Source organism: Saccoglossus kowalevskii, chromosome 6, assembly GCF_978046115.1.
Source record: "Saccoglossus kowalevskii chromosome 6, keSacKowa6.1, whole genome shotgun sequence".
NCBI lineage: Eukaryota > Metazoa > Hemichordata > Enteropneusta > Harrimaniidae > Saccoglossus > Saccoglossus kowalevskii.
The window spans coordinates 37473618-37485830 of record NC_140646.1 but is presented as its reverse complement, the minus strand read 5'-3'; the positions used below and the strand labels follow the sequence as shown (position 1 = coordinate 37485830).

Below are 12213 nucleotides of genomic sequence, written 5' to 3'. Positions count from 1 at the left end.
ATACTGGTTTCAGAATTATATGTATTGTAATTGTGTGTAAATGCCACATTTGCTATGAAAATTAATTAAAGTAAAAAAAATGTCAAACGACTCCATTTATATGCTCAAGAATATGGCACATGTAAAGTGAAATTAAAAGTGGTCCAAAAATAAAAACATCTAAGACAATCGTACCTCCACGTGGAGAATCATCACCCAACAACAACAACTGACAGCGTGACCTCAGACAACGGCGGCCATCTTGAGTGTTTGTTTACATTTTCGATTGACAACTTTCTAGCAAAATTAGCACACATATTTATCCACGGCAATGTTCAAATTCATTCGATCTGCCATAATAGTACAGTGTCGCTGGGTATACTTTTCGAGAACTACGATCAAAATTATCAATTTTGTTGTGCACAGCGAGAGCCGCCGCCACGAGTCGGGGTACTGTTTTGTTGACATTCGTCGGACAATGCTCAGCCACAATCAAACACGGCGAACAACTAATACGAAAAACCCATGGAGTGTCTGTAAATGGTGTTGCTAGGTTGAATATACTATTATTCCTGTTGTAAATGCGATGAAATAGCCGTGAATAGCACGGTTCGATCCTCAAATAAAAACACATAAGCAGTATACTCCCATACAGTACGCACTGTTGTTTGAAAAGGCCGGAAGTTAACAGTCCGAAGTCTGAAGTCAATGTGGCGCAACGTCCGGTTTAAACAACCAATGACCGTCGTCCAATGCAATGCCTTTAATCTGTAGCATATAGTACTTTGGTACAACAGTGTATTCATTCGAAACTATATACGGCGCACCATAATTATGACAAAACGAAAGAGATCTCTACCTATGAGCGAAGAAAAGAAACGCCTTTTAAAAGAAAGTAATAAGGGCTCCTATTTCTACGAACCAACAGAATGGTTTGATAGCGACTCGGAGCAGGATAACGAGGAAGTTGACAACGTCAACATACCAATGTTTTCGAAAGGAAAATAGTTACCAAACCAGACTATGGAGAAGACGGCACTGGATCGCTATTGATGATCGACAGCAGTATCTTCAATTCAGGAATCGCGACTTTTTATAGTGTGCGGCCAGTGTAAAGAAGAAAACGTTACGCTGATGAAAAACAGGAGCATTCGACATGGCTGGGAAAGTCAGTTGTATCACAGTCCCTGGACTGTGGTTGTAGTTTCAATGTAATACGTGTGAATGCATATCGGACACTTTCCCGTCATCACGGAAAAATGGGAGTGCGTTTGACGTTAACAAGAAGTCGATAATTGTCGCTAGAGGTATTGGCAAGGGCCGGCGAGCGCTGAGGACGTTTGGGTTATTTTGGAATAACATGGAAAGCTTTTTTGGTTTCTTAAAAAGTGGAATGAACAACGATAGTACGGACAAATTTGTTTGCAATAACGCGCGGTGCGTGCTCAGCTAGGGGTCACGACCTACATGACATAATTTACACTCTCCGGGAATTCTTTATGTTCAAAGTCCATATGTCCCTGGTCGCTACTTTAAATTATCAGTGGATTAGCCACAGGAAAATATGAATGTTTAAAACAGCGGATACACGTATGTGACGTCATTCAGATAGTTGTGTGAATGCCGTCAATCTGATTAAAAAATCATGTATTGTACCTCAGACAACTACTAATGTTTTGGTTCTCTGAGATTGTACGTCGTGTATTTTTCAAAATGAAACGAACGATTTTTATTGGCTAATTGAATAACAACATTTTCAAACGTCGTTGACGTCGTTGTGCACTGTGTTCAAGTTCGTTGATTGACTGATTTCATTCAAGTGCCATTGAAATTATACATATTTATAAAGAGAAGGGATGCGATCTGTGGTGGTTTTGACCACCACGTTTCTACGACAACCTGGTACCAGAGATTAGAATATAACATGAATTGAATGGAAATATAACTTTGAATTGCATGGTACTGTCCCAAGCAAAATAATCTTGTCGACTCCCAATTTTAAGATTTTTTTGGCCACTTCAGCAAATTTTAGGCCTATTTTTGGCAAAAACGCCACTTTCTGCACCAAAAAGCGCTTTCAATACTAATCTGATTAAAATCCGATGTAGGTATGAGGCTCAAATTTGTTGTTATTATTTTTTTATGACTCTTTATATTATATTTATTTGTATTTTAGTTTGAATATGTCAATTTTTATGTTTTTTCTTGCCGTTAATCAGTTCTTAGAAAATCGTGTCCCAGTCGCCTCGTGTCTAAATCAATAATTACGACAAAAAACATTATATTTTTTGTTTTGTCGTTATTTACGTATTTACTGGAACCATGGACACTAGTTCCTTCCATGCTGGAACATATACTTTTCAGGTTGACACCCTTTGAACTTTGACACAAATCGCAATGCATAGTGGGAAAACAATATTTCAGCTGTGTGACTTGGAGCTTGATTGGTGCAGTAAATGAAATAGAAAGATTTTGCTGAGTCTGCGTCTCTGTTTCAGTATTTGTATATACTTGTGAAAGTGCAGTGACATGATGTATCATCCAACTAGATAGAAACAGATTATGGACTGACCGTAGTCGAAGGTGATAACGCAGACAAGAGCTGTCACCAGAACGTGTAGAACACGTGTTTAGGCACACAGTATAACGTCGCATTGGAGCAGGGTAACACTTCCAAATCAAATACCTTTCACTCTAGACATGAAAGGACCACTGACTTTTCTTTCTGGATCACGTTACCTTTTCCGCAGATTACGTAATAATTTGCATATAAGGTCACGGACCTATCATAACAACAACAAGATGACAAACGTGAGTTTTTTGTTTGTTTGTTGATCAATGTTTTTTACACAGGCGTTCGATATATATTAATGTAGCTCTCATACTAGTAATTAATAATTTTAATCAGCATAATTAAATTACCATTTTTGAATTGAGTTTTATTTATTTTCTTCCCTTTAAAGCATAGAGGGTCGTCACCTGCGCATGCGGTGGAAAGGCTTATGGGTAGAAGCTTGTTTGTAAGCATAGGTGATGACTTGGGATTTAAAGCGAGAGGGTCGTCACCTGCGCACACACAGGAATTGAGTCCCAAGCGACGATAACAACACACAGTAAAAACGCAAAGGCTCATGCGTAGACACTTATTTTGTAAACAATGACAGGCTATGGCCATCTCACGCATGCGCAGGTGATGACTACCCCACTTTAAGCTTATTTGAGATGTAGTTGCAAAAAAGATCGGAATTAATGAAATATTCATTAATAATTCTCCTCTTTGTCACTGAGAGTCTGCAGAAACTAGTATATTTTCTGAAAGTTTACACACAGCTGTCAACTGAATATTTTCATGATGGATTTTCTGCAGTTTTCAAAACAATTTATAATTCTATTTGTGCCTTTTGCATTTCTTATTGTCTTCGTTTGCATACGATAGTTTCAATAACTTCAGAAAGCTTTGTGAATGTACGTTAAAATAACTGTCAACTTTTTGCTTTATCTCAGTTAAAATTAATAATTAATTCTCAGAACACCTTGTGTTTTTCAAGAAGTAGGATATTAAAATATCTATTAATAAATCTAGACACTATGTTTTTGACTCCTGTGTGCGAAGCACAAAAGGGAGTCTTTGCAGTTGTCCTGTCTGTATGTATGTATGTATGTATGTATGTATGTATGTATGTATGTATGTCACTTTTTTTGTTCCACCGTTATCTCAAGAATCAAATTTTTGTAAAACTTGGTACATAGATGCTCTGAACTAGTGCGCAGATTTGATTAGTTTTGGGTAAAAATCTATGAATATTAATTACCTAATTTGCATGATAATTTACTGATTTTAAGCTGTTCTATGACTGTTTCACTGATTTTTGAAGAACCACTCATTGGATTTCAATGAAACTTGGCACATGGATGCTCTGAACTAATGCGCAGATTTGATTATTTTTGGGTAAAAATCTGTTAATATTATTAATTACCTAATTTACAAAATGATTAATCAATTTTCGGTTTTTCCACTGATATCTCAAGTACTAATCATAACATGTCAATAAAACTTGGTACATATATGTCATATGACACTGCACAGACCTGATAGTTTTTAGAGTAATATCAGTACATATTAATTACCTAATTTGCATAATTAATTTATTTTCAGCTTTTGATATTTCAAGTAGTAATGATCATGTTTCAATGAAACTTGGTACCTAGTTACTTGAGGACTGTGCAGAGACCTAATTAGTTTTTGGGTAAATATTTGTGCATATTAATTACCTTATTAGCATAATTTAGTTAATTTTCAGCTTTTCACCTGATATCTCAAGTACTAATCATCACATTTCAATGAGACTTGCGACATAGATATTCTAGGACTGTGACAGATTAATTTTGGGATAAATAATTGTGCCTATTAATTACCTAATTTGCATAATTAGTTAATTTTTTGCTGTTCTATGGCTGTTGCACTGATGTTTAAAAGCCACTCATTGGATTTCAATGAAACTTTTAAAGAGTACCCATCACATTTCAATGAACCTAGGACTATACACCATATTAGTTTTTGGTAAATATTTATGCTTCTTAATCACCTAATTTATATAATTAATTAATTAATACTGATATCTCAAGTATTGATCATCACATTTGAATAAAACTTGGTACATAAGTGCTCTAGGACAATAGACAGCCTGATTAATTTTGGGTTAAAATCTGTTCATATTAATTCTCTAATTAGCATAATAATTAATATTATTTTGGTTCTAATCACATTTCAATGAAACTTGGTACATTGTGCATACCTTATTAGTTTTACACTTAAATCTGTTCATATTAGTTACCTAATTTGCATAATTAGTTTTCTGCATTTCCATCAACATCTCAAGTTCAAGTAATTTTGAATTAATTTTTAATGTGTCTCCAATACTCTCAGCACACGGGAGTTCTTTCTAAGCTTTCTTTGATTACTCTTGTTATTCATCCATGTTATGAAATCCCTTTTTGTCCCAGATTGTTGTTGAAGGTAATATTGGAAGTGGGAAAACGACATTCTTGGAATATTTCAACAACATGCCAGGAATACAAGTTGTTGAGGAACCGATTGATAGTTGGCGAAATGTCAAAGGTCACAATGTGTTTGTAAGTATCATAGGTCATATGCATGTTGTCTATAGTTAACACATCCTGGTACTTCTGGGGGTAACCAATCACTATCACTATTTCGCATTTACATAACCCAATAGTGCAATGAGTTTTCATTTGAGTTCAAAAACTGTTAAACACACTATTGGAAATTATCAGTATTTCAGGATAACAATACCCTCAAGAAAGTACCAGGATGTGTGACCTTTATTTTATCTTTCTTTTAATTTTGGGGAAAGTGAGATGTATATGAGAAAAATGTGTCAAATAAGGGAAAAGCAGAAAGAATTTTGCCATGGTTTTTATAGTTTCACTTTTAAAAAAATATATACCCTATAAATTTCAGTGACATATTAATTCACGTATTACATAAACAAAAAAAGATACATGTGCTATTACTGTTTTCCTGTTGGTATTTACCTAAATCACATGTAATAAACATTACTCATTATTGAACTTTATTGCTTCCTAAAAACATGTATTAAACTATGGCCATGCAAGATTTGAACATAATTTAAAGAATTGTTTGAATTACGATAGCTTGCTGGTACACCTGTTGATGGTGACTTTTAATTACACAGGGTTTAATGTATCAGGATGCAACAAGATGGAGTCTAACATTCCAGACGTATGTACAATTGACGATGGTTCAGATGCGGACGAGGAAACAAACACATCCAACAAGACTAATGGAACGGTCTATTTACAGTGCCAAGTATTGTTTTGTTGAAAACCTGTACAGAAGGTAGCTCTACTTATTTTGAAAACAAATTAATATTTAGATTTGTGATGCTTTGAAGAAACTTTTGAACTATTCTTTCTTTCCTTTGCCAGTGGTAAAATGCCAGATTGTGAGTATGCTGTTTTGACAGAGTGGTTTGATTGGTTGATTTCAAACATAGACCTCAAAATGGACCTAATGGGTGAGTCAATGAAAATAATGAATCATGATCGATGATCATGTGAATTTTATGCTTCTGAGTTTAACACATTTTTGACTCCCATGTGCGAAGCACAAAATTGGAGTTTTTGCAGTTAGTGTGCGTGTGTGTGTGTATGTATGTGTGTGTGTATGTGTATCTAAAAAACCATACATCAGTTTTTGATGAAACTTGGTGCATAGATGCTCTGGGCCAATGTGCAGATTTGATTAGGTTTTGGTAAAATTCCATGCTTATTAATTACCTAATTTGCATGATAATACGCTAATTTTTAGCTGTTCCATGACTGTTCCATTGATATCTAAAGAACCACTTATTGGATTTTGATGAAACTTGGTATATAGATACTCAAGGACTATGCAGAGATTGATTGTTTTGGGATAAATATTTGTGCATATTAATCACCTAATTTGCATAATTAGTTAATTTTCAGCTTTTCCTCATATCTCAAGTACTAATCATAACATTTCAATGAAACTTGGTACATAGATCCTTTAGGACTATCCAGAGACCTGACTAGTTTTAGGGTAAATAATTGTGCATATTAATTACCTAATTTGCATAATTAATTATTTTTCATCTCTCTCAAGTACTAATCACATTTCAATGAAACTTAGTACAAAGATGCTCTAGGACAAACCTGATTAGTTTGGGGTTAAAATCTGTTTATATTAATTCCCTAAGGGACGACGTCAAAAGATCGATGTCGGATAAAAAACTTATTTCCTTTAGTTTGGGGGTGGGGGGTTTTGACCTCAAAAAGTTCCCATCCTACAAAAACGATTTTATTTTTTAATGAAAAAATCTTGGAGTATTTGTAGTTCGTTTTTTTCTATCCAATCATGGACAGAAATAACCGAAAAAGGAAAAAAACAGAAAAATGATTTGGTTCGAGTGTAAATCTGTGCGTCAAATGAGGTGCATTTGTAAAATCATGTTTACACCCACCCAACGACCAACTGCTATGCAATACTACTGTCCGATTATCAATTTGTATTTACTGGTAATGGTGAATGTAGTCTGACGCCATGATCAATATTTATCAATTAAGTTTCAGTGGGGGGTAGGGGGTTTGGAAAAAAACTAAAGGAATTAAGTTTTTTATCCGACATGGATCTTTTGACGTCGTCCCTAATTGGCATAATAATTCATAATTTGTTTTGGTTCCAATCACATTTCAATAAAACTTGGTACATAGATGGTCTGTTACATTGTGCAGCCCTCATTAGTTTTACACTCAAGTCTGTTCATATGAATTGTCTGATTTGCATTATTAGTTTTCAGCTTTTCCATCACAATCTCAATCAAGTACAAGTAATTTTGAATTATATTTAATGTGTCTCCAATACTCTCGGCACATGGGAGTTCTTTCTAAGCTTTCTTTGATTCAACATAAGAAATATACCTTGTTTTGCTGGAAAGTGCTTGCAAAAATGAACAAAAAATAATAATTGGCTATAATAGATAAATATAATTATTAAATAATAATAAATATCATAGAAGTGAAGTTGTTTCTGTCAACTCAAAATTCGCTACCATATTGCTTTATTAGAGCAACATCTCCAATAAAAATTTACATAAACCAAAAATATTTTAATTTATAAGATGAATGTCAAAGGTGTACTTGTTAAATGTCTTGTAATGACATGTATGAAACATTGAGTTTCACACGTTTGTCTGGGAGGTACTGAGAATTAAAACTTACAGGGACTATGTCATCTCATGGCTATTTTTAGTGTATTTGAGAACCAGTCCTGAAAACTGCCTGAAGAGAATTAAGGAGAGACATCGATCTGAAGAGACTGGCATATCATTACAATATCTTCAGGTGTTGGACAAGCTTCATGATGAATGGCTGATTGAGAACAAATACTTTCCACTGCCATCACCAGTATTAGTGAGTACTAAACACAAGATCTAACATAATGTCATTTGAATGTCTGCGTCAAAAATCAAATTTTAGTTCAATGTCAACACAGGGTTCTCCCCAGGGCTTTTTAGCGCCGAGGTCCGCGGCGCTATACCTGTGAATCTCGGCGCTTCACTTGGGACCTCGGCGCTATGTGTTCCCACCTCGGCGCTTGATTTCATATTTGACATGCCAATATCAGATGTGAAAAAGCTTTGTTCGCCAAGCCGGTCAGCCCCGACCGTCACTCAAAATTAGTGACCACCACGGAAATGCTTCCGACGAGGACTATTGTCTGATTGTTGGTATACTAGTAATTACGTACCGACCGACACGCATCCTGCCAGTCGTGGATTATAATTTATAAACAATAGACCTAGTCGCACGATACGTAGCGGCTAGTCAAATTTGTGGATTAGCACCTCTTTGTTTGTAAGTAAATAATTTCTGCGATAGACCATGGATAGACACAGTCTTTAGATTGAAAGCTAAAATTATTTCAAAATCAATTCCACCTCGATATAACATGGTCAAATCGGAGTTCACGATCAGTTCACGCTACTCAAGAAAAAAACAACGTGTTTATTGCGTGATTTGGTAAAATACATTTGAACTGTTATCATTGCGAATCATGTAAAAACTCTTCTTTCAAGACCTAATTTACCTTTTAAAAATTGCAAATCACCTTTTTCGAAAGCTGTCATGCAGTTTTCAATTGAAATCGATGCCAACACATCGTGCTACGACATCGCTTTACTTCCGCAATGTAATTTTTATGATCACTACCATTCGGAAAACTTCGGGTTCTACCGGCATTACCATGCGGCATTTTGATTGGTTAATGGAATTCTTGACCCATCGGGTCAAAGGACACATGCTAATGTTTCACAAACATCATGGCGGGTCTGTTTTTTTTTACCGAAGCGATCAAGTGATCAAAAATAATCACTTCCGATAAAAATAAGTCGGATTTTACTTACATTTCATATCAAAAAAAAAAGAAGTAAAATTTGTTGAGGAATTATTGCTATAACCGGTGTATAACATGGCCAAGTAAGTTATGTCACGTCGTAACTTTGATGATCGTTTTGAAGCTTTATTTGTTCGCTCATTACTGTAATTGTAAACGTTTTAGAAGTTGATGGTAGGAATAATAAATTACAACAATACGTCAATTAATTACGTGATTGATTTTTTGAAGGAGAATGTTTTTGGAGTGAATAAAATTATGAGATTCGTGAACATAAATCTGGCTTAACGTTTTGAATGCGTTTCCTTCAACGTTTTACAAAACAATTAAATTGCAACAATAATGTGTTTGTTTTTAGTCTGCAGCATTTGTATTTCGAGAATGTTTCAAACTCTTCTAAATTGTGAAACATAATGTGTTGATTCCATTAAAAAAAATATTTGCCCTGTGACTGAGCTCACTAATATTCATAATTGTAAATAAGTTCTGTTAATCAATGAAGGAAAGATATGTAAATGATATGCAAATTATTATGCAAATTAGCCCCGGCGCTATGCATTTTTTCTGGGGAGAACCCTGTTGAACATTTTTCAGAAAGGATTATAACATAATTGACTATCATCAATACCCCAACATTAGTTTTGTGTTAGTTGAATCCTACATGTTGTACAATACATTTGTAATGCAGTTATCTATTGAATTTTGTAACTATTTATTACATTATGCATATTACAATGACTTCAAACAAAATTTTGCTGACAATACTTGTGTAAATTCAAATTTATTGTAAAGAAAAAATGTATTTCACGCATCACATAGGGATCATATCATAACGCAGCACAACAACTTTCACCTTTTAAGGTACATAAGTACAATGCTGCTATTTTGCCAAACTTCTGGAATTTGCAAATGTTTTAGAGTAGTCATGGCAACACAGATCTCCACATATAAAAGATGTGAAGATTATTTTCTTTGTTTCAAAAAACAGCTTCCGATAAAGCATATAAAAAGTATTTATCGCTACTACCATGTATTTCTAATAAATATACAATAAATGTCATTATTTTCTGCAGGTATTGGACGGTAATCTTGAACTTCCTGAAATGCTGAAAATGTTTGAGAAGAACTGCGATAAGATACTAATGCAGAATAATGATTCACGGAATGGAGGGAGAGTTCAAGTGAATAGTAAATGAAAGAAGCAAAGATGTTTGTAGTTTTATATACACTCCTACTGCTTACCTGTTTGCAGCTTACCTCTATTTGCCTGGTGTCCATTGTTCTATGTATTCTGCTCACTTTCCATTCAGAAAGGGTTTCATTCAGTTTCTGTTGTATTTACCATTTTCTTTTGTTTTAACGATGCCTGTTTACGAGGAAAGGAGTGTTTCCTGTTGCATTTACAAGAAAGAATTCTGTTTTCCAGAAAGAAATCGTTCAGACATCTACAGGCCATTGGCTTATTATTCTATACAAAACAGCCTGCAATGGGGCTGCAGAAAAAAAAAATCACCAAATTTTCGGTATAACTTTGTTGGATTACTTATACTAGGTTGCTGTTGTTAATAACAGACTGTTCTGAAGCTTCAATCTGGTAATAGTCTTACCGGTAGGTGATGTGTGCCTCGGACTCTTAACGAAGATTGGCCCGAAACAGTTGATGTTAATTAATGATAGTAGCTCAGTAGTTGCATCCAACTATTACTTATCTATTGGCCAGTAGTCTCCTTTTCAGTGTTATTACTGAACTTGCCATGTGAGGCTAAAATAGTAAAAATCGGATAAATCAGCCATATTGCACCACATATATTGATAGTAGACAGTTTAACAAACTTGCATATCTTTTTTACCAGTATATATGAATTTACCTATGGCTGAAGCATGTCAGTAGCTAATCCTAGTGCCGTTAGTCTATGCTGTCTCATTTTACAAAGAATCTACAACATAGGATCCAGGTCTACATGGAGATATCATTTATGATAAGATAAAAACATTATTAACAAATTATTGTCCAAGGTAGCTGCGATGTATTTTGTTAGTAACCTTATTATATATCTCTTTTAATGAACATTGGAAAGAAAAGTTCATGTGAGCGAAGTATTCAAAATTTCCATAATTGATGATGCAACACATCAATAAGCATTTGTTTTTGTACTATATTAGAACCCTGAGAAAGGCCATAACTGCTCACTTAGGCTTTCATGAAAGATACAACGACATGCATTTGTTTTAGAAAGTTTTATTGCACGTAGTAGCTTCCAGGAAAAGCGATTGACTTTGAAGATCAGCTATACTACTGCCACTTTGACAGAACTTGTTAATAACCACTGCAAAAGTTCCTCACTCACTCATACAAAGTTACATGATAGTCCAAAATCAGCAAGTTTTGAGTTTTAAATCTTTCCTGAATTTATTTTGAATATAATATTATAATATATAATATACTTTCAGACTAAAGTCAGCCTTATTGAAGGGTGATTTTTTTTTATATTTATGTTGAATTGCTGTTGAGGTCAAGCGGAACCCATTAACATAAATTTGTATAATTATTAGATTCTTCGTCCTAATTAGCATAGTTCTTGGATTAGTAGATGTATAATAATAACTGTCACGTAATGTAAGTTATCTTTATTCAAATGCCATACACACATATACAGTACAAATAGTAAACTTACTACCTCCAACCCCCCAAATAAAATAGAATTAAATATGTAAGTTATTTTACACCATAATGAGCTAGATCTGTAACTGAAATATTTTACAATCTATCTAAACACTTTGGATTGATGGCATGCTGTGGACGTTCATTATTTTCAAAATATTGATGACAAACTTTATCTTGTTTTATTAAAGTAATCATGTTTACAGTGTCAGAAACCTACACCATAGATTCCATAAGCAAAGCATACACAATACAGCATTGCAAAGGTTTACAGACTTATTCTTTGACCCAAAGACAACTTGTTCCACAAAACAATTATTTTTTTTCAAAAATGTTGATTGAATCCTGCAGTTGATTACAGATTGTCAAATTGATCCAAAATACTGATAAAATGTTGTTGTACAATTTGATGAAAAGAATTAGGCATTAAAATGTTTGGGTATTTTCATAATGACCCTTAGGACAATTACTCCCGGTTTTTGGTCAGTATCTATTTCATCTGAGCATGTTTAATTCAATCTTGTAAACAATTGTAATTGTAGAGAATGGTAAAAGAAATAAAGATCTTTCTTCAATCACTTGATTTCAATTTAGACTCTAATTCTTGCTAGTTAAT

General features: G+C 34.2%; 1 protein-coding gene across 1 annotated transcript; it reads left to right on the top strand.

Moving 5' to 3' along the window:
* The first annotated feature begins 729 nt into the window (after positions 1-729).
* LOC100367701 (thymidine kinase 2, mitochondrial-like) lies at positions 730-12180 on the top strand. The gene is made up of 6 exons (XM_002741689.4): positions 730-2790; positions 4984-5112; positions 5697-5860; positions 5950-6038; positions 7793-7953; positions 10009-12180. Exons 1-6 carry the CDS (start codon positions 2680-2682, stop codon positions 10129-10131), a joined length of 777 nt encoding a protein of 258 aa, XP_002741735.1. The 5' UTR covers positions 730-2679; the 3' UTR covers positions 10132-12180.
* Positions 12181-12213: the final 33 nt, after the last annotated feature.

Bases quoted from the DNA above. Each gene is read 5' to 3' on its own strand.
- LOC100367701 (XM_002741689.4), top strand. From the start codon at position 2,680: ATGAAAGGACCACTGACTTTTCTTTCTGGATCACGTTACCTTTTCCGC. The intron at 6,039-7,792 runs GTGAGTCAATGA...GGCTATTTTTAG, and splicing joins CCTCAAAATGGACCTAATGG to TGTATTTGAGAACCAGTCCT. The intron at 7,954-10,008 runs GTGAGTACTAAA...TATTTTCTGCAG, and splicing joins CACTGCCATCACCAGTATTA to GTATTGGACGGTAATCTTGA.